The sequence below is a fragment of the Anarrhichthys ocellatus genome, unplaced genomic scaffold (genome assembly GCF_004355925.1).
Source record: "Anarrhichthys ocellatus isolate YVR2014 unplaced genomic scaffold, GSC_Weel_1.0 scaffold11, whole genome shotgun sequence".
Taxonomy (NCBI): Eukaryota; Metazoa; Chordata; class Actinopteri; order Perciformes; family Anarhichadidae; genus Anarrhichthys; species Anarrhichthys ocellatus.
The window spans coordinates 1,899,676-1,927,236 of record NW_022280041.1 but is presented as its reverse complement, the minus strand read 5'-3'; the positions used below and the strand labels follow the sequence as shown (position 1 = coordinate 1,927,236).

The window sequence follows — 27,561 nt, the reverse complement described above, 5'->3', positions numbered from 1 at the left end:
ACGTCATTTTATACCCGAACAGCCCACAGACGTCATTTTATACAAATAATTATATAAATAAAGTGCACAACAAACAGATAACAGTACTTTAAACAAGTGTAATGTGAGTGTAATGTAAAAGTGACAAGTGTATTTAAATATGAAGGGATGCAGGTGAGTGACCGGTATATTGTCCTGGGGATGACAGAGTCAGTGGGGGACCCGGGCTCTGATAATGAGCCCGACTGCCGACGGGAAGAAGCTGTTCGTGTGGCGTGAGGTCTTGGTCCTGATGGACCTCAGTCTCCTGCCAGATGGAAGGGGCACGAACAGGCTACACAACTGACATGTTCGAAAGCCCAAAGAAGAAACCAAAGTGCAGTGAAAATGAGAAGCAGCATTAATATCATGTGCAATATTATTTTCATTATACATGTACAACATAACTTTTAATACTTTTCTATGTCCTTCACAATATCACTCCTCGATATACTGATCAATATTTGAGCTTCTATTACACACTGATGTCAGTATTACTTCTGATGAACTTTATTCTCTTCATCTATTTACTTTACTCTTCATGCAAGTATATATTTCAGGATTAATAAAGTTCTATCTCGTCTTATTTCAATAAAGTGAACACAGAGCAGATTATCTGTGGAGGACTAAAACAAGATAAACATGTTGAAGAGTCAGTTTCTGTGAACTATCATCATCATCATCTTCTTCACACTGTGTGCCAGAGGCTTTAACATACTATTGTTATGAAGCACTGATATATTTATAATCTGCTGCTCATTCATAAAGCGTCCAGACCTCTCAGATGGTTCAGGTCTGTTTACTGTTGAACTCTTTCATCGTCTTTCTCTGTTTCTTTATAACATTCTGTGTTTCCTTTATGAAAACACTTTGCATTGCCTCATCAGATAATTGCTTATTTACCATCACAGTGATGAAGAGGAGGATGAAGGAGGAGATGAAAACCATCAGACAGTGATGAAGAGGAAGATGAAGGAGGAGATGAAGACCATGAGACAGTGATGAAGAGGAAGATGAAGGAGGAGATGAAGACCATGAGACAGTGATGAAGAGGAAGATGAAGGAGGAGATGAAGACCATAGATAACTCCTCTCACTCCGCTACGACCAGCTGTGACTGAGCAGCTCATTCAGACATCAGATCATCACAACGAGACCTTCAGACGTTGCTTTGGACCCCCGACCTCTGACCTCTAAGAGACTAGACTCATCTTCGTCTGTATGGAGGAAATCAATGGATCTAGTTTTGTAGGCAGAGGAACTCGTTGAATGTTTTCTACGCAGATAGTAACAAACACCCAGCAGAGTTCCTGCTACTATCAGTCCCAGTCCACAGTAGAGGACGATCCATCCCCGTCTCTCTGCTTGTGATGGACTTCCTGTCCTTGAAGCACCTCTTCCTCCACTTGATGAGTTTGGTGTCTCAGGTTTGGGCCGATCCCTCTCTGCTGTAAAGAGACCAAACAAGTCTGAGTCATTGATGAGAAGAAACAACATCTCACTACAACATGAACTAAACGTCCTCAACAGATTAAACTGGAACATATTTCACAGATCCTGTAAGAAGGAAGTGTAACGACAATAATCAGGTTCTTTTTAGTCCAGGAAACTTCTGCTGAATCAACTCACCTGTGACGTTGAGGTGACATCTCTTTGATCTCTCATCATGACCTGTGAACACATCACACTGGTAAAGACCTGAGTCATCAGTCCTGAGTCTGGACATGTGGAGTCTGAGTCGTCCTTCTCTGAGGACGTCTTTGTCAAACTGGACTCGTCCTGCAAACCGTTCATGCTGAGACTCTGGAACCTCGACACCTTCATGAAGATGAAACAGGGTGAAGAGTCTGACATCAGTGAACATGTCACAGATGATATTAAGGGAGTTGAGGGAACCGTCTGTTCTGGTGGTGAAGGTCCATTCCAGAGTGATGTTGTGGTTCTCCTCTGCCTGATAGGAGCTCTGTGTCACATCCACTACTAATGATGCTGTTGAGGAGACAGAGAGGGAGAGTGAGGAGCAGACAAACAGCTTTAACATGAGAGCCTCTAAACTGCATCTCTAGATGTTTCTGTGGAGTGTTTAGTGATGCTTCAGAGCTGTAGTGCTTTAAACATACAAAAGTCAACTCACCACAGACACAGGAGGTCAGGATGAAGAGCAGCAGGATGCAGCAGGTCATCTCCTCCCTGTGAGAGGAGACAGAGGTGAAGAGTCACCAACACATCACATCAAGGTGTTGGAGGTACACATCTACAGTCTGTCTCTACATCACAATACTCCTTTGTGTTCATCATCCTGCTCATTACACACAACTGATGACACAAAGCCTTGATGCCAATGCAGCGTCAATGTGAACTACAACCACAGCTAAAGCTGGTTTCCCTGAAGACGTTTCATTCATAGTCAAATGAAATAAGTATAAGCTGCAGTAATATGTTTCAAGACAGCGCCAGATGTTCAACACCACAGGAAACAGTCAACACGTGTCGAAACAACACTACAAGCTGTGGAAAGTCCCGCCCGTTGCGTTTTACCGCCAAGCAGCCAAACAGAGACAGAGTGGGCGATTCTGTCGTATGATATGTGAACAAGTAACTCAGGCGCTCAAACTGGTTGTTGTCGTTTCATTACTCGTCTCACTTCTTGCCTCCCCTACACGACGTGTTTACCATCCAGAGTCAGTTTCACAGCTGATAACTTAACAGTAACTCTGGGCAGTAACGATTCACCACACGTGCTCTGGCTCTGACACTGCTGACAACTTCTCCAATCTGATTGATGTATGATTACTCACTTTTGGTTTCTCTCTTCAGACCGTGTTTCTCAAAGAGTTCTCTCATGTTTCCTCCAACACATCAAGCTTCTTATTGTCATCAATCAACTATGAACATCTATGCACCAACATTTATAACAAATACCACACAGAGAACACACACAACCTCATGTTGTTGTTGAAAAGTGTAATTTAAATAATACAGCTGTTTTTAATGGATCAGGTTATATTCTGATGTGTCTTCAATGCATCACATCTTTTTAAAAAGGTCCAGCTGGTATTATTAAAGATGAGCTCGTTGGACCTTTTCAGGTTGAAGATGAACTCAAAATCAACTCCCAAACCTACAACCAGTTTTTAGAAAACACTTTCTTCAAGCAGTGGTACAAGAAAAAGTCTGCATCTTTCAAGAAGACCATGGTTTTTATGCAGACAATGCTCCATCACATGCATGGAAGTACTCCACTGCGTGGCTAGCCAGTAAAGGCCTTAAAGATGAAAGAACGACATGGCCCCCTTCCTCACCTAAACCCTGTTGAGAACTTGTGGGCACTTCTTGAACGGGAGCTTTACGGTGAAGGAAGCAGTCCACCTCTCAGAACAGGTTCTGGGACGCTGTGGTTGCTGCTGCACAACAAGTTGATCGTCAACAGATCAAGAAAGTGACAGAATCCATGAATGAAGGCTTATTAATACTGTTATTGAACAGAAGGGGGGCTATATTGGTCACTGATTTATTTTGAAATGTCAGAAATGTTTATTTGTAAGTTTTGAGTTGTTTGTTTATTATTCTCACTTTAACAACTGAAAATAAACAAGTGAGATGGAAACATTTAGTTGCATAATAATTCTGCAGACTAATAGGTGCACATTAATTGTGCACATATTCTCCTCAGAAAGCCAAAACCTCACTCTTACTTTCTTAAATATTCAGGTTTGAGGTTTATGAACGTCTTGGATTGACCGAGAGCTCTGTAGTTGTTCAATAATAAAATGAATCCTCAAAAATACAACTTGCCTAATAACTGAGCACACAGAGAGTCTATTGTCAGGTTATTGACTTCACTACAGTCTAAATGTAGAAGGGTTGACCCGATCAAGATTTTAAATGATTTACATTCTGGGAGAAAAAATATCCACAATTATTGAAAGTCAGCGACGCACTTTTGCACAGAAAAAAGGAATTAACTGCATAATGTGTAAAATCCAGCCATATATTCAATTATATTTACAAAACTAATATTTGCAGTCGTTGCTGTGGTAAGAATATGGCGCGAGTACATATTGAATGAGCTTACCTTCAACAGGTGTGAAGATGAAAAGCAGCACGAGGACGAGGAGAGTGAAGCTTGAGATTAGAGGCGAGAGAGAAGCTGTGTAACTGAACTCCTCCACGTTCATTTAATGTAACTTAACTCTCCTTTCACTGATCAGCAGACCCACAGAAGACTGAACTCCAGTGAAGCATCGCTGACTGTTATACAGACAAGTCCACCTATTTATTATGACTCTCTGAAACCGTTCATTTGACTGCAGAAAATGTAACATGCTGCATCCACGTGGCTCGAGGAGTCGCTTCCTTGTCTGGTGCTGAATGTTACAGGAAAAGGTTTTCCACAGATCCACCTGAGAGAGTCGGGAGGGGGTTAGGTAAAGTTGCAGGCAAGCATGCAGGTAGATGAGGGTCGACCGGCAATCAAAACAGACAGACAGACAGACAGACAGACAGACGAGGGAAAGTTCAACATGGACAGAGAAGCAGTTACATTCTAGTGCTGACAGAGTTGGGTACTAACTAACCATTTCTTTAATTGAGCTTTAAATTAACTGTATGTTTGTAGTTCTCTAATGGTTACTGGTTTGACTAAATCACTGATAATTTAATGTCACTTGGAATCGTCACCAGAAAGAGAATTTGACAGCACCTGTCAAAAGTGATTTTGGTCACACTACACTATAACAGTAAAGTTATTGAATATTATTTCCAATAAAAATGCACTAAAATTAATCAAAGTCATTTTTTTCAAAATAACAGTTGTAGTACAACAAGGAGGAGCTCATTGATGTATGAAGTGATTTTGGGCATGCTACACTTATCAACAGTAAAGCTATCGATTATTATTTTCAATAAATATTCACTAAAATTAATCTAAATCATATTTTTTCAAAATAGCAGTTGTAGTACAACAAGGAGAAGCCCATTGATGTATGAAGTGATTTTGGTTACACTACATTGCATGACAGTGAAGCTATTGAATATTGTTGTAGTAGGTATTTTCCGCATTGCACTTTGTAGACGGTCCCTGCGCACTCGTCTCGCAGCCGACCGCTCATTGAGACCAATGCAGATTGTCCAGCTCGGAGGAGTCCGTAAGACGGCCCGTTTTAATTCAATTAAGGTTGTAGCTTGTTGTCTACCTCACTACGGTTACAGGGAGGTATCGTTTGTATTTTAGCAACGTTTCGTTAACGATTTATTGAACCGGGAAGTCCGAATCTGTCAATATCTTTCTAACTTTACCTAAATTCGGGAGGGCGAGTGTCCAACACGCTAAAGAGCTGGGGTGCTTCTCAAGTCTCTTAATTGCATCCTTGTTTCCCTCACTTGCGTCCTTTCCTTGCGTCTTAGGCCCTCCCACCAGGGATGCATGGAGGAAACCATGCGAGGAGAGAGGAAACGAAGAAATATGTTTTAAGAGACACGAGACGTCCTTTCCTCAGTTGCGTCACGTGAAGCAACGTCTGTTTCTGATGAAGGTGCTGATGATCACAGCTGATCAGCTGTCAGTCGGCTTTAACAGCTGGAGAGACTTTTGATAAGTTAGTGTCTGTTCACGTGATCACTGTACTTAATAACAGTAACTAATAATACTAATAAAGACACACAGTGATCACCACTGTAGAGGTGTTTCTCTCTGTAGTCTGTTAAACTGTACTGTGTTCTGTTTATAAGCACAGGATCCATTTCTACCGGCGGAATGCGATCGTCTTATTTATGAATTATTTGCGTCTGTACGTCTTGAAATTGTGACTGTGGCAGAATATGATGATTGTTTCTCTTAAATGATAAAACTCATCAAACACTCAGGAATGATGTAAAAAGTGTTTAGTCTCTCAGCTCTCTCTGACTTTAATTGTACTCATAATAAAAGTTATTGAGGGAAACATCAGATCATGAAAACAAATCTTTCTAATAAATGAAGAAAGTTGTTTGTGGTCGTTTTGTTGTTCAGACTACAATGAACATTTATTTAAACCAGATGATGAATCAGAAACCTAATTAAATATAAACTAGAGTTTATTCTGTGATCAGTCTTCACTCTGGTGTTAAACTCAGCGTCCAATCACATGACTGATGAACAGTGAGGGGGCGTGTCGGCCGTTAAAAGACTTCCTGGAGGTCTGTTCTCGTGGTTCCGCGCTCATGGCTCCTCCGAGCTCCCTCCTCCATCCTCGATCCTCGCTCCTCCGAGCTACATTAGAGCTTTGGGATGGCCGTCAATATGGCGGCGCAGAAACAACTTCCGGTTCAAGCGAGGAGCGAGGAAACGACAATTAAGAGACTTGAGAAGTACCCTTGGTTGCATTGGTTCCCAACCCAATTCCAGTCTGACGTCTGCATCTCCTTAAAGCTCCAGATTTAAAACTGAGGGGTCATGAGACAGATAACATGGTAGCAAAGAAGAAAAGAGAACCAATGAATCTGGTTTTTGCTCTGGTCTTGTGAGATTAGAAAACATTCTAGAGTCAAACTTTCTGTAACTCACTGGCAATAAAAACTGAAGTGCTTTTATTTGGACCACAGTATTTGACCAACATTATATCTTCTCATCTTGGCCCTTTGACCTCTTGTTTAACCATTACAATCAGGATTTAAGTGTGACAATTAAATCAATGAGGTAGGTAAATTATGTATAATGTTTAATAAGAATAAACCAAACATCTCTATATTTTTCACTTGTCTTTATTTATTGCCTCGTGATCAACACATGCTCACTCTTCCATGTAGGAATGTTTAGTTATTAAATGGCACAAACATAAATGATGATACATGATGTGTACAACTAGGTTGCAAATTAACCAGCGGAAGGACTTCACAGCGTCGACGGGGGAGTCACACAGGGTGATAGGGGCTGGCATGGCTGCGTTCTTCCTGAAATCCAGAACCATCTCCACTGTCTTTAGAGCGTTGAGCTCTAGGTTGTTCAGACCAGATGGTCAGTCTCCCACCTGTAGGCGGACTCATCCCCACCAGAGATGAGTCCAATGAGGGTGGTGTCATCCGCAGACTTCAGGAGCTTGACAGACTGGTGACTGGAGGTGCAGCTGTTCGTGTACAGGGAGAAGAGCAGAGGAGAAAGAAGCAGCCTTGGGGGGAACCGGTGCTAATGGTCCGGGAGGCTGAGACGTGCTTTCCCAGCTTCACGTGCTGCTTCTTGTCAGACGGCCAATGGGTGGTACAACAAGAACTAAAATATGAAACCTTTGACATTTGTGGTTTTAACGCGTTCGGCTGACACACATCCTGTACAAACAATGTCTATATATGACATGAAGTCAGATCAGGGGCATGAAGCAGCCCCTCAGTCAGTCAAGCATGGAGTTCACAACACTCTGCATTATTGTCGGTGAGTACTATGAGTAATAACATTATGTGATTATGAGTGTGCACCTGGGTTTATGAGCATCTTTAATGTCGATAATATCGATTTGAAACTTTTTTTCAATATACTTTGTGTTCTGATTCAACAAGCAGTTAGCCGATTAAATAATAAAACCTGGTCTGATGTTTAATATCATTTCAGAAAATGAGAGGAAGCATGTTACTGTTTACGGACATTTAAATTCTATTAAATGCCTGTACAAGTAGTACAGTAGTGTTTTAGTAGGTGGTTTTGCAGAGTGTCCGCAGAGAGCGGCTTATAACTAGGGAGTTCACAAAGAAGACGTGTCAGGCAACACATTGCTGTTAGCCTCTGCAGGAATTCACAGGACTTCTGTTACTCGCAGTGTGAACACATTTACAGTGAAAATCTCACTTTGTCATCATCTCTCTTTTTCTTTCAGCCTCTCTTAGACTCGTTCCCAACAGATCCCAGTTCTTTCAGTACGAGTCTGTAGCACTGAGCTGTGTGGACTCAGGACACTTCTCTGAGTGGAGAGTTAAGAGAAACACATCCATGCACAAAAATGAAGAGTGCATGAATTGGGGTAAAAGAAATGAGTTCCAGAGTTTTATCGATGACCTTCACACATTAGACACTGGAGTGTACTGGTGTGAGTTTGGAGCTGGAGAGTGCAGCGATGCCGTCAACATCACTGTGACCGGTGGGTTCAACTAAACCACCAACACAAAAATATCACCACATGCAAACCCTCAACTGCACACAGAAGGTGTCTACACCTTCACTTTCTCACTGTTTGTACTATGTAACTTGAGCGTAGCACATTCACACATATGAGTTTATATTACAGTCAGTGCAGACTATGTTGCAAAATGACAGAAAAAGCAAGATTGGTGATGTTTTTGTATGCTAAATGACTTACAAATGGTCTTGTCAATCACATGACATTTGGTGAGACAAAGCTGGACAGACATGCCGTGACATAGAGGAAAGTTTGGCAAATACTCTTGTTCGCCTTTTTGCCGAGTAAGACTAGAAGCTAGACACCCCACTCGTGTCTGTACAATAAATGTGTAGCTATAGCAAGCGGCCAAGTTAGCTTAGCTTAGCACAAAGACTGGAAGCATATGGAAACAGTTAGCCTGGTTCTGTCTGAAAGTAACAAAATACCCAAACATTAAAGCTCACAATCTTCATTTAATCTGTACAAAACATAAAAAGCACAATTTGCCAAGTCACTGCTATACGTGATCTTTATTTGCAGCTTTAAAGCTACTTCACCTCTGAACCATTTTCTGACCTTTGTGCCGCTCTGTCATTCAGCAGGCTTTGTGATCCTGAAGAGTCCTGTCCATCCTGTGCAGGAGGGAGAATCTGTGACTCTTCACTGCATAACGAAGACGACGTCCTCCTCCAATCTCACAGCTGAATTTTATAAAGATGACGTCCTCGTCGGCAGCAGCTCGACAGGAAACGTGACCATCCACAGTGTTTTAAAGTCTGATGAAGGTCTCTACAAGTGTCACATCTTTGGAGCTGGAGAATCAGGAGACAGCTGGCTGGCTGTCAGAGGCGAGACAATGAGAGAGATGCTTTACTGATTACCAGGAGATGAATGAGGAGATGTATTGATCTGTGCACATAGCCACATAGAGCTGTTTTTGTGTTTTGCATTGACGTCAAACTGTTTTTCTCATTTGTTGTGTTGAAGCTGGGCGTCCTGAATCTTCTCATCTCCCTCTTGCACCGATTCTACTTTCTGTGATGGCCGTCTGCATCCTGTTGGCCTCTGTGATGCTGCTGTGCCTCTGGAGGAACCAGAAAGGTCAGCCTGTCAACAAACATGGTGATATTATATTTCATGGTCAACAAAACCAACAATAAACTTATCCGACAGTATTCAAAATGATTTGCAAAGCCTGATGTACCTTCTTCCTCTGTACTAGAGAGCTCCATTGTTTATTTTGACTCAATGCCACCCAATCCCTGCTGCCACAAACACTCACCAGAGAACCAAACGTGGATCAATCCGCTGCTGTAAATAGTCCCCAAATGCACTATAGAGAGGCAAATTGTTTCAAACCACACATTGCTTCTTATGACAGTTTACTTTATGTTTACAAGTTGACATGTTGTCAGTTTATGTTGTCTTCAGGAATTAAAAATAAAAAAATCTAAATGTTCTGATAAACCAACGAATACTTTTCTAAATTAATTGTAATTTGCCTTAAAACATGTGAACCTAAATGTGTAACAGTGAGAAGTGTTGTGCTGCAGGTAAAGACGACTCTGAAGTGTCGTACACGGATGTCAACATCACAAAGGAAGTGCAACCACAGGAGGACATAGGTAACGCACACACACACACACACACAAACACATTATAGACCAATGTCCAAAATAACTAACAAAATGGCCGGAACTAAAACAGCTCTTCTTCTCTTTGTGAGAAAGGCGTATGTACCCTCAGGTGATAGTGATAGTTTTGACATGCTTGAAACAAACACATATCCTCTCACCTACATTTTGGTATCCAGCACACGGCAAAACACAGTAGATGCAATTGGAGAATCAATAACCTCCAAAAATCTCCCATCACAGTAGTGAACAAAGTGGTGGAAAGTAATTTGGAAAGTAATTATATTTACTCAAGTACTGAGTATTTGTATTTTACGGTACTTTAAACTTCTACTACATTCCAGAGTGAAATATTGCGCTTTGTAAAGATTTACTTACAAGTTACTTTGCTGATTCAGATTATTGAGACGAAATATAAAGAAATAATCAAATAAACGATGTATTATTAAAGGTTAAAGTACAGTTATAGAGGCTGTGTTTGCTTTTCTTCCAGTGAAAACTGTCCCTCCACATTATTTACAGCTTTTTAACAGCTTAATAGTTTACATGTGTGTGTTTTCTCAGAAATGGATCTTTCATCAACCTTCTACTCAACAATCAAACCAGGAGCCAGCTGAAGAGAAACAACACAACCAGTGTTGAAGTTTTATACGTTCATGTATTAAACTGAAGATGTGTTCAATGTCTGTTTAATTACAGGTTTTTAGATTTTTTCTTACCAACACTTTGCTGAAAATTGTAAGATACTCAACTGAGCTTTTTGTTTTTTACTGTATTTTTATGTGTCCAATTTGTCTCACCTGCACAGCGTTAGTTTTGTATTTTCAGTGTCTCATTTCTTAATAATTCCACTAATGAACAAAACCTGATCCGGGTAACCAACACAGAAGTCTTGTAGTTAAACTAATGAAGCTCTAGCGTAAGTTCAGACAGGGAGACTATACTCTCGCATGCCTAAGCCCATAGCTTATTTACCATATATCTGCATCACTCCTCATGCAGGCACACTCATTATTTCCATTATAGGCCTTGAGCAAGTATGTCGACTCATACAACTTTGGGAAAAACAAATAAACACAAGTCCCCATACTTTTCTGTCTAAAAAGCTTTGACTTTTTGTAAACCTAAATGTCTCGACTCGCAAATCACCAACTCAATGCTTCCCTTAATAAAGTGTCGCTGACTCATCTGTGTGTTTGCTCTCTCATGTGAAACTCATGAATGCTAAACAGGAAATACACCAGTAATGTTCTCATATATCTTGTGACTCTCCTGGCATCAACAGCACGAAGGAAACACTGTATGCTTCCTTGTAGAAAGGAATTCCCTCATCAGGGAGATTTTGTTTTCTCACCTGATCATCAGGTTTGTTGGATTTGTCACGATGCAGAAATGTACTTTGTGTGTCCAGTTTCCCCTCTACAGTGTAAACACAGGCTCTCTGTACATGTGAGATTGAAGGTTGAGCCATCCCTGTGTGTGTGTGTGTGTGTGTGTGTCTGGCTAGATTAGGAGATTATAAGGAGTAATATTTCTATTATTAAAACTTTAAATCTTTTAGATTTACTTTTACAATCTGGGATCCAAATATAAACCAAGTGGTAGCCCCACCACATAAAAGACAGGGACCTGATATCACCGATTGATTAATGGATCATTTAATACAAATGTCAACAGTGGAGGACAAGTAAAGTCAATGCAGTAATGTTCTAAAGCAGGAGTCTTCAATGTTTTTCAGACCAAGGACCCCCAAACTGATAGAGAGATGGAGCAGGGACCCCCGACTATATATATTGTATAAAATTGTGTTTTATATTAAATGGGCCTAGTACCGTGTATAAACATACCTCTTTATTGTGCATTCAATGCTAAGCTATTCAAATAATACACAGGTTCATATATTCATGTTTTTATTTTAAACATGTGCAAGGTACAGTGAGTAGGGCGGCCGTGCCACTGCCATTTATAAACACACCTTGTCAGCTGATACCAATGCCAATATCAACATTGTCAATTGCATGATAATCATACATACAAGCTATTCAAATTGACGTTTTCATTTTAAACATAAATGTGAAAACGACAATGAGTGATGGCCTATTAGTGCCACTGCCATGCATAAACATACCTGTTATCTTGCATAAAATACTGAACTATTAAAAAAATAGACACATTCATGTTTAGAGAAAAAAAGAAAAAGAAAAAAGAAAATGAAAAACTGTCCAATCAACCAAAGATTTCGCGGACCCCCTGCAGTACCTCCGCGGACCCCTAGGGGTCGCAGGACCCCCTGTTGAAGACCTCTGTTCTAAAGTAAGAGCAAAACTTGAACTGAATACATAAATGTTACGATATTTTGTGACAGTTGGTTATTACCTTGTTCACAAATCACAGGACAACGAGCTAGTATTGATAAAAACAAAAGAACAACATCAAAAGGTAAAGAAGACAAAAGAGGTTTAAAGGGACAGTACAGCCCAAATTAAAAATAATAATAACCATAATAGAGAAATGCATATTTGTGTGGGACACAGGATGGAGGGATTTGAATGAGAAAACAGACGGTAACACTTTGTTGGAGGGCTTGAGGTTTCAGAAGGCGCTGAAGAGGAAGGAGGGACTATGAGTGGAGAAGATGTGATGAGCTGTTGCAGTAGCTGGAGAAGGTTTGGTAGAAAAGCTTTCATCAGAAATGATAGCTGTTTGTGTCGTAGCTGTGGCTGCACTGACAGAGGTGGTTGATGTAAAAGCCGCAGCAGAGTTTGCATGGATGGGTGCTGTTTGGGGCATTGTTGTTGTTGGACGCTTGGCTACGGTCGGTGAATTACTACCAAAATGCCACTGGTGGTCGGGTAGCAATATGGGTAGATTGTAATGGCTTTTTTAACCACAAATATGTTGCCAATGCTGAAAATATTCCTATTAACAACACTCCGAGAACCCCAAGAAGCCCTCCACTGCCTGGAATAGATGGTACTGGATCTCCTCCTTCTGGGTTTCCTTTAATCTCCTGCTTATTTTCCTTTTCGTTTTTGTCCTCATCTTTCTTCTTTGTAGTTGTGCTGGTGGTTGTGGTTGTTGTAGCAGTTGCAGTTTTGGATTTAGTAGTTGTAGTCTTGGTTGGATTAGTTGCTGGGGTAGTAGACGTTGAAATTAGAGGGGTAGAGGTGGCCGTGGATAGGGCAGAAGTAGTTAAAGTGGGGCAATCGCAAGACATTTTAAGTTTTGGGTACAACTGAGTGACAGTTGTGTCGGGAGGACAATGTGTTCCAGGAAACACTTCAAATTTTGAGTTTGATGTTGTCAGTTCTTTAGAGAGCTCTTCCAAGGTCTTTGCCTGAAGAGATTCATTTTTGCTGCCATCTTTCACATTTTTCCCCCAATATGCGCTTGCTAGCCACTTGCCTCCATCCTTCTCACTGAAGCAGCAGAATGCTGACCAGAGCATGGAAGGAACATTAACCTTGTTATTGATATATGTGGTGCCGGGCTGTGCTCCAGTTACCAAAAAGGCTTCAATGACACCGTTGCTGTTTGTACAGTACTCATCCAGAAAGCATTTGATGCATTGCTCCATTCTGTTCCAGCTTCCCTTGTTGAATGTTGGTTCTTGTGGAACAGCATTGGTGAGGGTACAGGTAGATTCCTTATCCTCTTTGGTCGATGCATAAGAGCATGGAAATAAATGGCCTCTGTCGTACCCTTGGTTGGTGTAATCAGTATTTGCTGCCTGGTGGTTGTAACTAGGTTTGGATGATTTCCTCATGTTCTTGTTGTCATGTATGTTCTCAAGCTGTAACAATTGAAAGGCTGAGTTACTGATGTGTGCAGGATAGTGGTAAAGCAGATCAAATGTACAGTAGCAGTAATGATACATAATAGACGCTGATGATTTCTATTTTACAAAACAAACTTGGATTGACACAAGTTAAACGACTGTGATAACATCAGCTTTAAGCCAAACCCAGTCAGTACTGAAAGGATGTTGTCATGTCATGTGTCAAGCCTTACAAGTTACAGTGTCATGAAATGTAAATCACTTGTAGAGCTCTCAGAAACACACAAGTGTTGTTAGGATAATTAGGATAAGTGTTAACAGATAATGGATGGATTATGATTATTGTTAGCGGTAGCATCAGCCAGTATTCACAGTAATGTATAAATATTTTTTGCATCTGTGTAGTATTGCAGTATTACCGGATCAGCTTGCATACATTTCCACTACTTAATGATTACTTTGCAAAACTTAAAAATGCAGTAGTGATGTCGTTGCTATGGATTTGGATCTGTAGGAGTGTCAGTCAGACATACAATATTATATTTGTGACTTGGTAACAAAAATAAAAAAACAAAAGAGCATACCTGTGGTTCTATTTTCCATTCTCTTTTGGTCCCATTGCTCTGTATCGCTCTGTACTTGTAGGCAGAAAACACTGGGATCTTGTTCTCTGTGTCGTAGAGCGTCACAAATCTTCTCATGTTTTTGAAAGTCTGGCAAATGAGTTTGTATCTGTTCTGGTTCAGGATCTTCCCTCCCTCCAAGATACCCGGGATGTCTGGTGGAGTTTGCTGCAGGAAAAACTCTTCACAGTCTGCCATCGACGTCACCACTTCAGCTCCCGCTGGAGCGATGGATAGGAGGAGGAGGAGGAGAGCGGCGACGGGCCGGAGGCGATACATCTTCAGTAAAGTCAGCATCAAACACTGCGAGGTCACAGGAGAGAACAAAAAGAGTCAGGTTAAGGACACGACTTTTCTCCACTCATCCAGGTAAAAGTAGGTTGTTCACACTTTGTGTATGGACATTATACATTCTGCTGTAATGCAGCCCTGTCTACCCTTTACCTGTATGACATATCTGACTGTATGCATCATACAAATGGCGTAAAAACTGTATGTATGTGTATAAAATACTGTATATACAATATGCCTGCCAGCTTTTCCATTTTTTTATTTGTATTATATTTTAGATTATAATCCAAGATTTTAATTGTATTATTCAATTTGATATAAAATGAACATTTGAAAAAAAATAAAACAATAACACAAAAAAACGTATCTCGCAATGTTGACATCATTCTACATCTGTTGTATTTAGTAAAAGTTTACAGTAGCAAGTAAAACATCCAACATTTGAAGCCACTTCCATGAGTTGTATTGATATTGTGGCATCAGATTAGAATGTGTGCACATGAATGCATACTTCATTCAGATAGGACCCTCTGAACCCAAAGCAGTTCATGCCATTTATTTTGGTCCTTTAAAACAGCGGTTGGGACAGTTGTTGTAATCTGCAGCTCATTTGTATACAAACATAGCAGGTGTGCTGTTTGTATTCACTAAAATTAAAAGAGAAATGCTTACCGCTCCTCAGGTTTTCTGGATATCAGCTCAACTGGTGTCCGTCGGTTCACTTGTGCCTCAAAACATTAACAAACGTGAACATCAAACATTAACTGAGCCTGAGGAGGAAGCCTGATCTTTATCGTCTGTGATGCATGAAAGTGGGTGTGCTAACTGAGGTAAGAGCATGATGAACAGCTATGGGAGTGCTGGACATGAAATAAAACAGTATAACCAGCTTTAAAAGGTACGTTTTAAAGAAATATATATATACCGTAAGTGTGTAAAGAGCAGAAGGAAAGAAGAGGTTATAAAAGGTCACTGCTGTTGGACCAATCATGAAGACTTTGTCAGATTTCTGTTCTGAAAGTTTGTCAGGGTGTACTAAGTGAATAGAATAAATATACAAAGAGTCCCTTATCTTCATAACATTTTGTCATTAGTAAAAAAAACAACCTTTTTCATGCATGTTTCACATCTGTTGCAAACAAAGTACGCTTTTCATTACTAAACCATGAACATTTAAAGGAGAATTCAGGTTTGTTAAAACGTATTAACTTTGTGCTCATCAAATCGAACTTCAAGCGATGATATAAGTAAGTTAAGTAAGTGTGATCTACTGAAACCCATTAAAAAAACATGCAAAATACTGTTAAGATTCCTTAAAGGAAATGTTTTCTTCAGTAACAGCGTCAGATGTTTCTGTTTCAATCATTTCTTAGAAATTTCTCTCGCACAAACCTCTTGTTCCTCTTTCACAAGATGGACAGTTCATAAGGTCACGTATGAACATTCAAGATCTCAGCACTGGCTGCTGCATTTATGAGTGCAAAGTAATAACTGGATTCAGAAATGGACTCAGATGAATGTGTTCATTTTCCTTTTTTAACACAATAGTAAGAGAACAATGTTCAGAGACACTTTGGTGAGATCGTCAACCAAAACAATCAAAGGGGAAATAAATGTACAGCATTTAAGTCCAGTGCTTCTTCTCAGAATAACTATCAAAAAGGGGGAAGATTCCACCGAGTCACAGGGAAATTAAACTGTTGTATCTTTATTTAAGAGAAATGAAAGTATGTGCTTAGAAGTCAGATCCAGCATTGATTCACAGAATTGTTTTTAAGACAAGTGAAACATGCACAGACAGCTTTACAAAAACATGGGAACAGTTTGAATAAGAGGGTTTTTTGCGAATGATTAAAGTAATTTTGCACTAAAACTTGTCCTGGTTACAAATCTAAAATGTGAGGATTTGTTAATATCTTTAAATAATGTTGAGGTTTGGACTCCTGGTTGGGCGAAACACACATTGTGACATGTGTCACGTTGGGCTCTGGGTAATTTTGATGCCATTTCTCACTATTTTCAGATTTTCTTTACAAACCAATCGACTAATTGGGAAAATAATCAGCAGATGAATCTATAATGAAAATGAGCTCAAGCTCAACCAACTACAGTAAAATCCTGCTCTTACATTAATGCATGAGTAATTGAATGATTGAATATATAATATTCTAACAGTCACAGGGGACATTTCTATACTTTAGTACATTTTCCTGACGAGTACTTCCGCTGAAGTAAAGTATCTGAATACTTTCTCCACCACTGAATAAAACAAAGTAACATGAACATATTACACTACACCCTTTCTACAGTTTCTGCAATGGTTATCAGTTATTAAAAAATAATAATACTGCTTTTTGAAATACTGCTACTGGGCTATGAATCACTCAAAGACCAAATTATATCTCTGAAATCCTGTGACATGCTTTCACCTTCTAACACCATAAATGTTGTGGTTCAGGTCTACTTCCAGTTCCTTCTTTTATCCCGTCTTATTTCAGCATGTAATCTTTAATGACTAGAAACACCTCATTATAGACTCTAGACGAGGTTTTTATACTCAATTCAGGCTTTCAATTCAGCGTTTGACATCTTGTATTGTGGTATGAATTAAAATGGCCACTAGGTGTCATGAGATGGTCAATATGATGGTCGACAAGCTTTAAGATGTTCAGCTTCTGTCGGTAAGAATAAAAGGACACAAATGTAGTCCAATATTGTTATTGGAGCCTTCATTAATAATTAATAATCATTGTTTCTCCAATAATTTGTATCCAGATAAGCAACCAGAGCCTAAGCTTGTTTAGACACAGTGAACATTTAGACCGAGAGGAGATTACGTTCACAGACAATGTTGCTGAAAAGCTAAATGAAGGAATAAAATGTGAAATGTTGTTTAAATACTCAGAAGATTGTGCAGAGTTTGGTTTGTGGCAAGTTAACTTAAGTTCATTGTATCATACAAGAACACTGGCGATAGATTTATATTAATGTCCAATATAAATGGAGCTGTTAAGTTGTATAGTTAAGAATGTTTTACTTTCATGATTCCCGGAGGTGTTTCACTAACTTTCTGTGTATATTCACACAGACTATAAAGATGACGACGTGGAGGACGACCAGCAGGACGGCACACACCAGCTTGGGCACAGGCATGAGAGGAGGAGGCTCAGCGCTGACTGCTGACCAACGAACAAGGGAGGAGGAGAAAAGGCATTTGATTGGTTAAATCACAGACTATATATATATATATATATATATATATATATATATATATATGGTTAAATAGAACACTATCTAAGTTACTCCTCACCACCAGTGAGTGCACTTTAAACGTCAGAAAGGACACGAGGAGATTTGAATTTCTTGATGAAATTATCTGTAAATAATTTGTATGCAATGATTGTCTTCTTTTCAAATTGTTACATTATTCTAGAATATTCGATCATTCTGTTTTTATTAATGCAGCCTCCACATACACACTGTGTGCAGAGAGAACATCATCATCACCTTTAACAGCCAGCCAGCTCTGTGGGGACTTTCCTTCTGTGGGCAGTTCACAATGGTAGAAACCCTCATCAGATGTGGACACCTTCAAAAAGGTCACGTTTCCTGCAGGTCCAGTGCCGATGGAAACACCATCTTTGAAGAACTTTGCAGAGAAATTTTTTCTGTTCTCGCCTTCTTTGTTGGAACAGAGAAGTGTCACTTTATCGCCTTCTGTCACAGGAAGCGCAGGGCTCTTCAAGATCACATCCCCACCTGAAACCAAACCATGCTGTCATTGCCGTCGTGCACATTGTAGATCGTGTGGGTATCCTGCACAGCATAAAGTCAGCCTCAAACATCAATACATAAAAGCTCCATGCACATGTTACCAGTCACGATGACGTTGACGCTGTTGCTGCACTCCCCCAGCTCAGACTCGCACCAGTACATGCCGCTGTCCGATGAATAGACGTCCTCGATGATGCAGGAGGACCCGTTCGATACTCCCCAGTCAGAGTCGCACAGCTGAGACGCATGCGAGGAGGTGTTTCTCTTCAATATCCAACCGTCAGAGCTTCCTGCCTCTCCACAGGTCAGAGTGACGGAGTCATACGAGAAGAACTGAGATCTGTTGGGGTGGATCACCAACGTGGCTGAACACACAGGAAGGAACGTAAGAACCATCAGATTGAGGTTGTCCTTTGATGTGCAGATTGTAAAGATGTTTTCAGATCCTTTACTGAAGTCAGTGTTTTATTATAGATGATGTTGGGCAGTTTAATCTCCATCAATGCCTCGTATTCTATAGATTCATGATGTGTTTGTAGCGTCGCTGTCCTGTGAGAACCACGTGTCTCTAACAAGAACAAACAGCTTAGTGACGATGCATTTTCCAGCTGATTCAAGAGGCTTTTTAAAGAGTTTATTTAGCTGAAGAAGTAGGAGAACGTTCTCACCACATAAAGGAACACTTCACCCTTCAATTTATCATAAATAAGCAACAGCAACACATCTGGAGATACGTGGTTGTCACTGGACAGGAAGGGGACGAGAAGATGTCAGCTGAGAAGAAACTAAAGCTTTCAGACTAATGGAGTAAAAAGTACAACATCCCTGTAACCTCTGAGATGGAGCGCAGGAGAAGTAGAAAGTCACATAAAATGGAAATATTCAAGAAAATTTCAAGTACCTCCAATTGGTACAGTAACACATATACACATATGTGTTATGTATATATTATACTTGAAAGGCACGACTTTTTAACTCTCGTATTGTGCTAGAAAGGTTGTCGCTCCTTTCTAGCACAATACGAGGGTTTAAAAGTCTGTCAGGTGATAAATAGCTGACGATAGAAAGCAGAAAGCGATATATTTTTTTAAAAAGTTGAATTTCTCACAGAGCATCAGGCAGAGTGATGTGATCCCCATCCTGTCTCGATGTGTTCCGTCTTCTTCTTCACCTCAGGTTGGTAGAAAGTCAGCCCACATCCTTGCTTTACAGGAAATCACTAAAATACAGGAAGAGTCAAACTTTGTGGTGTAGAACAAAAACGCCTTTCATCTTGTAAAAATAAATAAATACATGTTTACATCATGATGATTCAATAAATGAATGTGGAAACTTTGCATGGACCATACTATGAGAATCAGTGCTGTAGAACTCATCTAACTGGATTTAATGAGACTTAAGGCCACAGAGTGTCCTAAATATATATGTGAAGATATGGTAAGGCAGATTCTAACTACAGCTTTAATGAAAGATGAATATTTTATACTGCAGCAGATTATAAAGAGACAGAGGGAAAATCAAATCACATAATTCACATTCATGTTGGACCGATAAAAAGCAGCGGCTGTTGATTTAATGGAACGTGTGTTAGTTCTTTCTGACAGACTTCTCACCTCCACAAACTTCAACACGCACACATTAACATGACACCAGGAGCATTCAGCTCATTCTCACCCACACAGGTTCACACCCGTCACCAGCCTCATGCAGACAAGCCAACAGGATATGAAGCAGCCTGCACAAAAAAACGACCACAAACTACAAACTGTCATAGCAAATATCCCAAATCATTTAATTCAAATCTGCATGAATCACTATTCGGCCACCAGGGGACAGAAACACACTGGAGAGCATTTCTTCTTTGATAGAAGAACAAAGAACGACACGGAAGGCTTTCCTCGATGGAAGATATGTTTCAGCTCTTCTTCCGACTGGCTGGTGAGAGTTTGAGTGACAGATGGTTCAGATGGTTTTATCCTTGTTTGTACTTTTTAGGTTCCACTTCAATCAATGAATTAATTATTTAGAAAACAACGTTTAAGTCAATGACAGAATCATGTTAAGGATCATTTTAATGACATTAATTCATAAGTACAAAACTAAGTGCAACTTGGTTTTCAAATATGTAAAAATATTAGCTTTGAATAAAACATTTAAAAAACATTTGACAGTAAATACATCCTGTCACATGGCAAAAATATTGATGCTTGACAATTCTGTAGCTGTTGTGTCTGTTTTCACAAATTAAATGAATATAATGACAAAAGAGGATTGACGATGGTATAATCGTAGCGGCGTAAGAGACGGAAATAATCACATTCACATCTGAAAACAGCTTCAAATGAAAGGAAATGTAAACCAGATGCATTTATAGATGAAAGATTACTTCTAAATCACTTTCTTTAAAGCTGAACGCTGGCGGATCGAACCCTTCACCTGTGAAGCAAATAGATAAATGCCTCATTCACCAGGTTGCTGTTTATTTGTTGTTAAACAAATAAAAGCTCCCTTATTAGTATTAACAGTACAAAAAGCTTTAAAAATATGCAGATATGTTATTATCCTGAGAGTTGACAGAATAAGTATTAATGCTTTTAAAAACTCCAGAGCACCAAAGAGAATAAAACAAACCCCAGAGTACAATAAGGGACACGTGTGCAAAGGACTTCTTAAATAAAGGTTTTATATTTAGATAAGAAGGTGCTTCGTCCTTTTCAACTAAATCAATCTACATAAAGTAACAGCTAAAACCACGAAAGGTCTGAAGACCAGAAACCTGAATACATTTAAGTGTGTAGAGATTTAAATAAATCTAAACTTAAAACTCTTTCTCAGGAGACTTTTCTTTGGTTCACAGGATGTGTTTTTCAAATCTGCAGAATGAGCAGCAACTCCTGAGCGCTCAACAAGTGTCGATGGCTCGTGGGTACCCAGCATTTTGTAAACATCGGGAGGCAATCATTTGTTTCAAAGCCACCCGAACTGATCACAAAGTTCTACAGTGTGCTCCGTTCTCATTTACAGCAACGGCTCCGCATCATCTTCAGAAACATTTGCCAGAACATTGTAGCGGTTACTGGACGGGACTGAGATGGTGGATCTACGTTGGGCCTTGGTGGCGTTTGAACGAGGCCGAGACTCGGACATGCTCCTCGAAAGGCCAACAAGCGGTCCTTCTGCAGGGAAGGCTGGAGAAGCAGCTGGAGAAGCAGCTGGAGAAGCAGCTGGAGAAGCAGCGATGGGCGACGCAGCACCGCTATTCGTCAAAAGGTCAGGACCGCTGTTGTTGGTTGAGGCTGCTGGTTGTGGATCGATGACGTGGGGAAACTCTGGAGCGAGGTTCATGGGCTGGCGGCACACAACAGGACTCAGCTGCTGAGATCTGAGGAACTCAAGTTCTCCAGTTAGTCTGCGGATGATCTCATCTTTGTCATGAAGTTTCGACTTCAATCCATCGACTTTTCTCCGATGCTCGTTGGCGGCATTTTGGACGGATTCTGCCTGGTTTCTCAGGTTTTGATGTTCTGCATTGCTGCGTGTTGAACTTTGGACTGGTGATTGGTTGGAAGGCAATTTACGTCCTTCTGTGTGAGAACAAAAAGAAAAATGTTCTTTTAGCACTTGATGCTTCCTGTGTTTGGTACACATAAAAAGCTCTGCATCACCACTTTTATTTGCGTTACAATCATGCTCAGGAATCTTCTAACAGACAAAGCTTCTTCAAGTTTCTTTAGGTTGATAAATGAAAATATCTTCGGTCGCACTTTGTGTTTGTGGTTCAAGTGTTTGGATTCGATTTATCTGATGATTCCCTCACCGTGCGTTTCTAACTCTCAGCTTTTATTACTTTTTCTAACCTGCCTTTGGTACAAATATACTGCTCTCTTTTTCTACAAACAAACTAATTCCATCAATTTAACCTCAAAAGATGCAATGATCACAAATATTACACACATATCTGTGTCCGTGTGGTATTTGGCTGAAGAAGCTGGTGTTGAATTTCAAGATTTGCCAGCTGCAAACTAAAACAAGCTTCCTTTTATCAAACAAAGTGTGATCGACTCACCAGAGTTGCAACATTTCCAGCATAGGAATACATTTAGAGTTATGGATGCTAGAACAGCCGCGGATGCTAGAATGGCTGTTGGAGTGCAGGATCCCATGTAGTCATCTGAAATAATAATAAAGATTACACAGACATAAGTATATTATAGGAAATTTAGAAAATAGGAAACACTAACAACAGTCACACTAAATGTCCAAGTCATTGGATTCTCCTCAATAAAATCCTCGGATAAGAAAAACTTAATTCTTTGACTGAGGATTCGGACACTCAAATGTTTGATTTAATTATCTTGGCCAGAAAAACCTCAGTATGTTAGTATCCTACAGATAAGATAAGAGTCAACGGTGTTACAACATGCACTAATGACCAAAATACATCAACATATCTTCATGTCTTCATCAAATTTCTCCATTTATTTAAATTTGAAGAAGTAAAAATCAAAGTTGTCTAAGCAGAAGGGAAACTTCCACTTAGAAAAAAAACGATGACGCACAGACAAGCCACAACCTGTCGCAAGGAACCCCAGGCGGAGGGTTACATCACTTTGGCAATGCAGACAACCATTTTAAAAACTGGTCCAGTATTGATGGAGAACGCTGCAGACAGCAGCCACTAAACGGTCCTTTATGGTGATGTGTAACCGCTCAGGGCAACTCCTCACCCCTAATGCTCGTCCACTAAAAGGACTTGTGGAAATCATCTAAATATTCAGCCATGATATTCAAAATAGCGACACTCCTCTCTCCAACTCTCACTCACGTTTCTACTGATGGCAATGAGTCACATGACACCCAAACAAGCAGACCGGATCAAGAGAAAGGTTGAGAAACCCGTTTTATTTCTTTGTAGGGTTCTTTCCATAAAGACGTCAGTCACTTAGAATAACAATCTGAGCACGAGTCAGTGGCGAAAATAAGCTTTTAGTGGACCTACATTGACGGTGAGGAGTTACCAAAGAGAGAGATTACACTGCAGCCGTCTGCAGCGGTCTCTCTCAATACTGAACTCGTTTCAAAATGTGTTGTCCCTATAAGACACTTAGACACAAAAACATAGGGAACTAGGGTCCAGGTTGTTTTATAGCAAAACTCTATGCGGCTGACAAAAAGGCAAGAGAAGGTTAAAGCATGAATGTGAATGTAGGTTTTAGTTGCAGGTGGGGTGTTAGAGCTCCAGTGTACCTGGTATGTAAATCTCCGTGTCCCTCCTCTGGTTTATGTCAGGCTGGTGAACTCTGCAGGTGAACCTGTAATGACAAGACATGAGTTCATTAAAGTTTGTTTTTGTAGAGTTTTGTGCCGAAAGGAATGGCAGCAGACAAAAACATCACGCGAGTGTGGATGATTTGCAATATTTCCATCTAAGTTTCCACATCATTTGCGTTTGATTGGTGCTCTTTACAATGACGCCATGACGTTAACGTGAGGTATATAAAGCAAATGACATCATAGATTTAGAGATGGAACCAAATCTACGCATTAAATAACAAGTCAAAGTAGAATCTAACCTGTTGCCAGTCTGCACAGTCGCTCTCCTTGCGACGTTGAAACAGCCGCTCGTGGATGGATCATTCTTCGGGTCTTCAGCGCTGATGACGTTCCCCTGAGCATCGAGAAATGTAATCTCGGGCATCGGGAACCAGCAGCTCGCTTCACACTGCAGAGTCACTCCAGCGCCTGGAACCAGCGAGAGTTTGGGCTCAGACGCTGCACCTAAACGGGAAAAAAAAAAAGAATCATACAAGGTATACTTTAAACATTTCAGTCAAAATCATATTCATTACCAATGTGGAAAATACTTCGTTGAGCAATAGTGTCCGGTCTTTGTAAGGAATCTTCAAGGTTGTATATTTGATCAAAGTAATTTAGGTGTGAGTGAAACAGGTGCAGAGAAGTCTGAGGTTTGACTTTCTCTGATTCACATTCTTCCCAAGAGTGAGATGAGAAGATAGAATTCACTCTCTCGTCTGTGTGGTGAATAAGTAGCTTCAGACAGTGGTGGAATGAAAATAAGTACAGTGTTAAGTACAATTCTGAGGTACTTGCACTTAATTTCCATTTTATGCTACTGCTATACTTCTACTGTACTAAATCTCAGAGGAAAATATTGCACTTTTTACCCCACTAAATGTATTTTAATTATTCATAGAAAATATATAAAAAAAACACTATGATGCATTGTTATGGATTAAGCCACTCTGCAGTATAAACATTAGTTGAAATGAAAAACACGATCAAATACACAACAAAACTAAATAGGCCTCCTGCGTGTCTCCGCACACATATTTTGGCGACAGTAATCATCACTACAAGATGTGAATCCATCATACCTTTAACCTGCATCAATCATTTTAATCCAGCATCATAAATATGATTCTGAAATGGTTCATCCTGTGTTATGCTGCGGCCGGTAGCTCCCATGAATTTCACTTAATTTTAATGTCTTAATTTGTTGTTTTTTCGTGTTTATTACTGGAACATATTCGGCCACATTATCTGCACAGATAACGGTTGTTGTTGCTGTTTATATTCCTTATAAAGCGCTACAGGAATGCACTACTGTTTTTATTTTGTTTGTCATGTTTTTCTTGTGTTACAAATGGACAACAACTGCATTTTGTTGTCCATCCCTGTGTTGCTTAATGAGAATACATTTTCCTTGAATCCTTGAACTTGTACTTTTACTTTTGGTACTTTAAGTACTTTTTGATGCGAATGCTTTTGTACCTTTAGCGCCCACCCTCAGGTGAACACTACCGTTGTAAGCACTGTTAGCGCCGTTAGCACCGTTAGCACCGTTAGCTGCCAGCCACCGGCTCAGCCGTAGTCATGTTGAGAGCCGTGTGGAGGCAATCCCTCTGCTCGGAACATCCAATTCGTTTAAGATCTGAATAGACTTTGTCCACCACTGGTTACAGCCAGCAGCTGGTTAGCTTAGCATAGCAGAAAAACTGCAAACCTGGATTTGACCAAAGGTAACAAACATATAACGATAACAAGCAACTTTTGCATAGTAATTTACAATAAATAAAGTTTTCGGACATACCCACAGAAAGCTCTATTGTACTGGCGTCCTGGGGCTCCATCGGGATCCTCCTGCATTTGTATGTTCCTGCATCAGACAGCCGCACGTCGGAAAGCCTCAGCGACATGTTTCCCTTTTTCACTTCCTTCATGAATAGGTTGGTCCGGTAATGGAAGTCCGGATTCTTCTCCTCGAAGGTCTCAAAGCCATGCCGGTACAGGAAGGCGATGTTGGGCTTCAGACCTTCCTTGGACCACTCTACTGAAGGGACATCTTCGTATTCACTGACTTTAATTTGGCAGGGAAGGATGACCGTTTGGCCAACAAAGGTCTGGATCTTCATTGATCTGACTGGCGATGCTTCTCCTACCAATTAAAAAAAATAATCTTATTGTCAACAAACCCTACGAAAAGACTAACGTAATGTGTGTAAAACCTGATACATCTTCTTGCTATGTGTCATAGAGCTCCATTGTTGTCCAAAAAAACGATTAAAAACACATCATTGTTGCCCTCTGTGACACCTCTCTTCATTACCATGAACACACACACACACACACACACACACACACACACTTATACTCATCAAAAAAGCCAAAGCCCGGGACCCCCACTGACAATGACATACAGTCACACATCCCTGCTCAACTCTTCACCTAAATATACACGTGACACTTTGTATGGGTGTGTATATGTATACGTACACGTGGGTGTATATATATACTGTATATTTATTTATTTTTTTATGTCCTTTACATTTTTGTCTTGTTGTTGTTGATTTCCAATGCATTGCTTTAAAATAAATCACATTTTTTTTTGTATCTGAATTTTGAACATGGCTTTATCTAATCTTCAGATTTATGTTCTGGAAATGTATATGCAAATGAGTGCATATCTAGTAAAGATATGGCGTCATATGCATGTTTAAACATACAATCTCAGAACACTTGTCATACAAAAAAGAGTTAGTGTCAGAAATTAACTGGGAAGTTGTGGGGATATCTATAATGGGTTTTTTCACCCATTTACCTTTAGTTTCTCCATACACACACACGCACTAACACACACACACACACACACACTAAAAACTTTCTTCCCTTTTTCTTCCCCCAATTCGTTTTAGAAGAACCCAAATAAAACGAGGTTATTCAGCTGCACTAACAGCTTCTAGAACACACTCGTGTCTCAATAATAAAGTAAAGCGTTCATAAATAAGACACAAACCTTTAACGCTCATAGGCTGCATTCCTACGCAGCAAAGAAGGGCGGAAACCACCAGGAAGAGAAGACCAGACATGACGGAAACCAAAGACAATATCCAAACTAAACTCTTCACAAAGGGGAGCGAAAAAGAAAAAGAAAAAGAAAAGTCAGAGTGTGAAGCGGAGTTAAAAAGGTTCGTGTCCGCGGAGCGAGTCAGACTGTTGTCGACCGCTCATACAAACGTTTTGCAGGGAGGCTGTCGGTACTTTCGATACCGGCGGTGCGTCAATGACGGAAGATGACACGTTCATACGGGGGGGGGCAGCACCACAAACAGTCAGCATAACAAAACAGCCCCATCTAGTTTTTCCCAAAGGACTAAATACAAAAAAACTAAACAGATGCATTGCATAAGTAAAGAGGGGATCTAATGATCTAATGACAGTATTAAAAACAGACAGGAAAACAACTTGATAAGAAAGCAAACCTTAAAGTTCCTGCTTTAGTGAACGGACTAGATTGATTTGGCCTGGATGAATGGAGAGGTGATGGCACTATCCAACGCCCCAAAAAAAGCTTCCTTTGTCAGGTGACAAGAAAGCATGCATCACCGGAGCAGGACTGAAAGCTGGCATCAAGGAGGCAAAGAGGAGGCGTCAAGACAGACTGGTGAGAGACCTCCACACCAACAACACTAAAGATATGTGCAGGCCATCCAAAATGACGAAAGGCTATAAAAGCAGAAGTGTCCCCATTATGTGGGAGGCCACGTTAACTAAAGTGTTGAACACATGTTATGCTCACTCTGATCTCCTCAACAAAGAGTCAGCTGTCAGGTCTGCCTCCAGAGGACGGCCACTGTCAGCCTCCACAGAGGATGTGAGGAAAACCCTGATGACAGTGAATATGAGTAAAGCTGCTGGGTCTGATCACATCCCTGGTCCAGCTAACTGATGTCATCACTGACATTTTCAACATATCACTGTCACAGGACAGAGTTCCCACCTGCTTCAAGACAGCCACCA

The 27,561-nt window shown here is 40.3% G+C and overlaps 4 protein-coding genes across 11 annotated transcripts; 1 reads left to right on the top strand and 3 right to left on the bottom strand.

Annotated features, from left to right (window-relative positions):
* Positions 1–1,030: 1,030 nt before the first annotated feature.
* LOC116385699 (uncharacterized) lies at positions 1,031–4,355 on the bottom strand. Of its 3 annotated transcripts, XM_031851379.1 has the most exons (4): positions 4,093–4,355; positions 2,152–2,207; positions 1,647–2,006; positions 1,031–1,465 (listed from the first exon to the last, which is right to left on the bottom strand). In XM_031851379.1, the coding sequence occupies exons 2-4, from the start codon at positions 2,198–2,200 to the stop codon at positions 1,155–1,157; spliced, it is 720 nt and encodes a 239-aa protein (XP_031707239.1). In that variant the 5' UTR covers positions 2,201–2,207; positions 4,093–4,355; the 3' UTR covers positions 1,031–1,154. The 3 variants fall into 3 exon arrangements, with proteins under 3 accessions (XP_031707239.1, XP_031707240.1, XP_031707238.1); XM_031851380.1 differs by lacking the exon at positions 4,093–4,355 and having other exon boundaries at positions 1,031–1,462; positions 2,152–2,521; XM_031851378.1 differs by lacking the exon at positions 4,093–4,355 and having other exon boundaries at positions 2,152–2,519.
* Positions 4,356–7,391: 3,036 nt separating this feature from the next.
* LOC116385319 (low affinity immunoglobulin gamma Fc region receptor II-like) lies at positions 7,392–10,406 on the top strand. The gene is made up of 6 exons (XM_031850650.1): positions 7,392–7,422; positions 7,862–8,122; positions 8,743–8,990; positions 9,127–9,252; positions 9,684–9,768; positions 10,342–10,406. Exons 1-6 carry the CDS (start codon positions 7,392–7,394, stop codon positions 10,392–10,394), a joined length of 804 nt encoding a protein of 267 aa, XP_031706510.1. The 3' UTR covers positions 10,395–10,406.
* A 1,625-nt stretch (positions 10,407–12,031) lies between these two features.
* On the bottom strand, positions 12,032–19,392 carry LOC116385309 (sialoadhesin-like). 5 transcript variants are annotated; one of them, XR_004212868.1, is made up of 5 exons: positions 19,352–19,392; positions 18,345–18,608; positions 17,977–18,228; positions 15,142–17,648; positions 14,353–14,481 (listed from the first exon to the last, which is right to left on the bottom strand). XR_004212868.1 is itself a non-coding variant. In XM_031850636.1 (4 exons), exons 1-4 carry the CDS (start codon positions 19,380–19,382, stop codon positions 17,509–17,511), a joined length of 687 nt encoding a protein of 228 aa, XP_031706496.1. In that variant the 5' UTR covers positions 19,383–19,392; the 3' UTR covers positions 14,829–17,508. The 5 variants fall into 5 exon arrangements, 3 of the variants coding, with proteins under 3 accessions (XP_031706495.1, XP_031706496.1, XP_031706497.1); XR_004212869.1 differs by having other exon boundaries at positions 15,142–17,645; XM_031850636.1 differs by lacking the exon at positions 14,353–14,481 and having other exon boundaries at positions 14,829–17,648.
* Positions 19,393–19,509: 117 nt separating this feature from the next.
* On the bottom strand, positions 19,510–26,801 carry LOC116385297 (butyrophilin subfamily 2 member A1-like). 2 transcript variants are annotated; one of them, XM_031850606.1, is made up of 6 exons: positions 26,558–26,801; positions 25,355–25,699; positions 23,817–24,021; positions 23,491–23,555; positions 22,310–22,414; positions 19,510–21,827 (listed from the first exon to the last, which is right to left on the bottom strand). In XM_031850606.1, the coding sequence occupies exons 1-6, from the start codon at positions 26,628–26,630 to the stop codon at positions 21,262–21,264; spliced, it is 1,359 nt and encodes a 452-aa protein (XP_031706466.1). In that variant the 5' UTR covers positions 26,631–26,801; the 3' UTR covers positions 19,510–21,261. The 2 variants fall into 2 exon arrangements, with proteins under 2 accessions (XP_031706466.1, XP_031706469.1); XM_031850609.1 differs by having other exon boundaries at positions 19,510–21,824.
* Between the last annotated feature and the right edge of the window lie 760 nt (positions 26,802–27,561).

What these genes read in the sequence shown, in the direction of transcription:
- LOC116385699 (XM_031851379.1), bottom strand. Translation starts at nt 2,200, where the DNA reads ATGACCTGCTGCATCCTGCTGCTCTTCATCCTGACCTCCTGTGTCTGT. An exon ending in CCTGACCTCCTGTGTCTGTG is followed by an intron (nt 2,007 to 2,151) that starts GTGAGTTGACTT and finishes TCTCCTCAACAG; the next exon opens with CATCATTAGTAGTGGATGTG. An exon ending in ATGTCACCTCAACGTCACAG is followed by an intron (nt 1,466 to 1,646) that starts GTGAGTTGATTC and finishes GTCTCTTTACAG; the next exon opens with CAGAGAGGGATCGGCCCAAA.
- LOC116385319 (XM_031850650.1), top strand. Translation starts at nt 7,392, where the DNA reads ATGGAGTTCACAACACTCTGCATTATTGTCG. An exon ending in CGTCAACATCACTGTGACCG is followed by an intron (nt 8,123 to 8,742) that starts GTGGGTTCAACT and finishes TCTGTCATTCAG; the next exon opens with CAGGCTTTGTGATCCTGAAG. An exon ending in ACAGCTGGCTGGCTGTCAGA is followed by an intron (nt 8,991 to 9,126) that starts GGCGAGACAATG and finishes ATTTGTTGTGTT; the next exon opens with GAAGCTGGGCGTCCTGAATC.
- LOC116385309 (XM_031850635.1), bottom strand. Translation starts at nt 14,475, where the DNA reads ATGCTGACTTTACTGAAGATGTATCGCCTCCGGCCCGTCGCCGCTCTC. An exon ending in AATGGAAAATAGAACCACAG is followed by an intron (nt 13,571 to 14,139) that starts GTATGCTCTTTT and finishes CAATTGTTACAG; the next exon opens with CTTGAGAACATACATGACAA.
- LOC116385297 (XM_031850606.1), bottom strand. Translation starts at nt 26,630, where the DNA reads ATGTCTGGTCTTCTCTTCCTGGTGGTTTCCGCCCTTCTTTGCTGCGTA. An exon ending in GCAGCCTATGAGCGTTAAAG is followed by an intron (nt 25,700 to 26,557) that starts GTTTGTGTCTTA and finishes TTTAATTGGTAG; the next exon opens with GAGAAGCATCGCCAGTCAGA. An exon ending in TACAATAGAGCTTTCTGTGG is followed by an intron (nt 24,022 to 25,354) that starts GTATGTCCGAAA and finishes TTTCCCGTTTAG; the next exon opens with GTGCAGCGTCTGAGCCCAAA.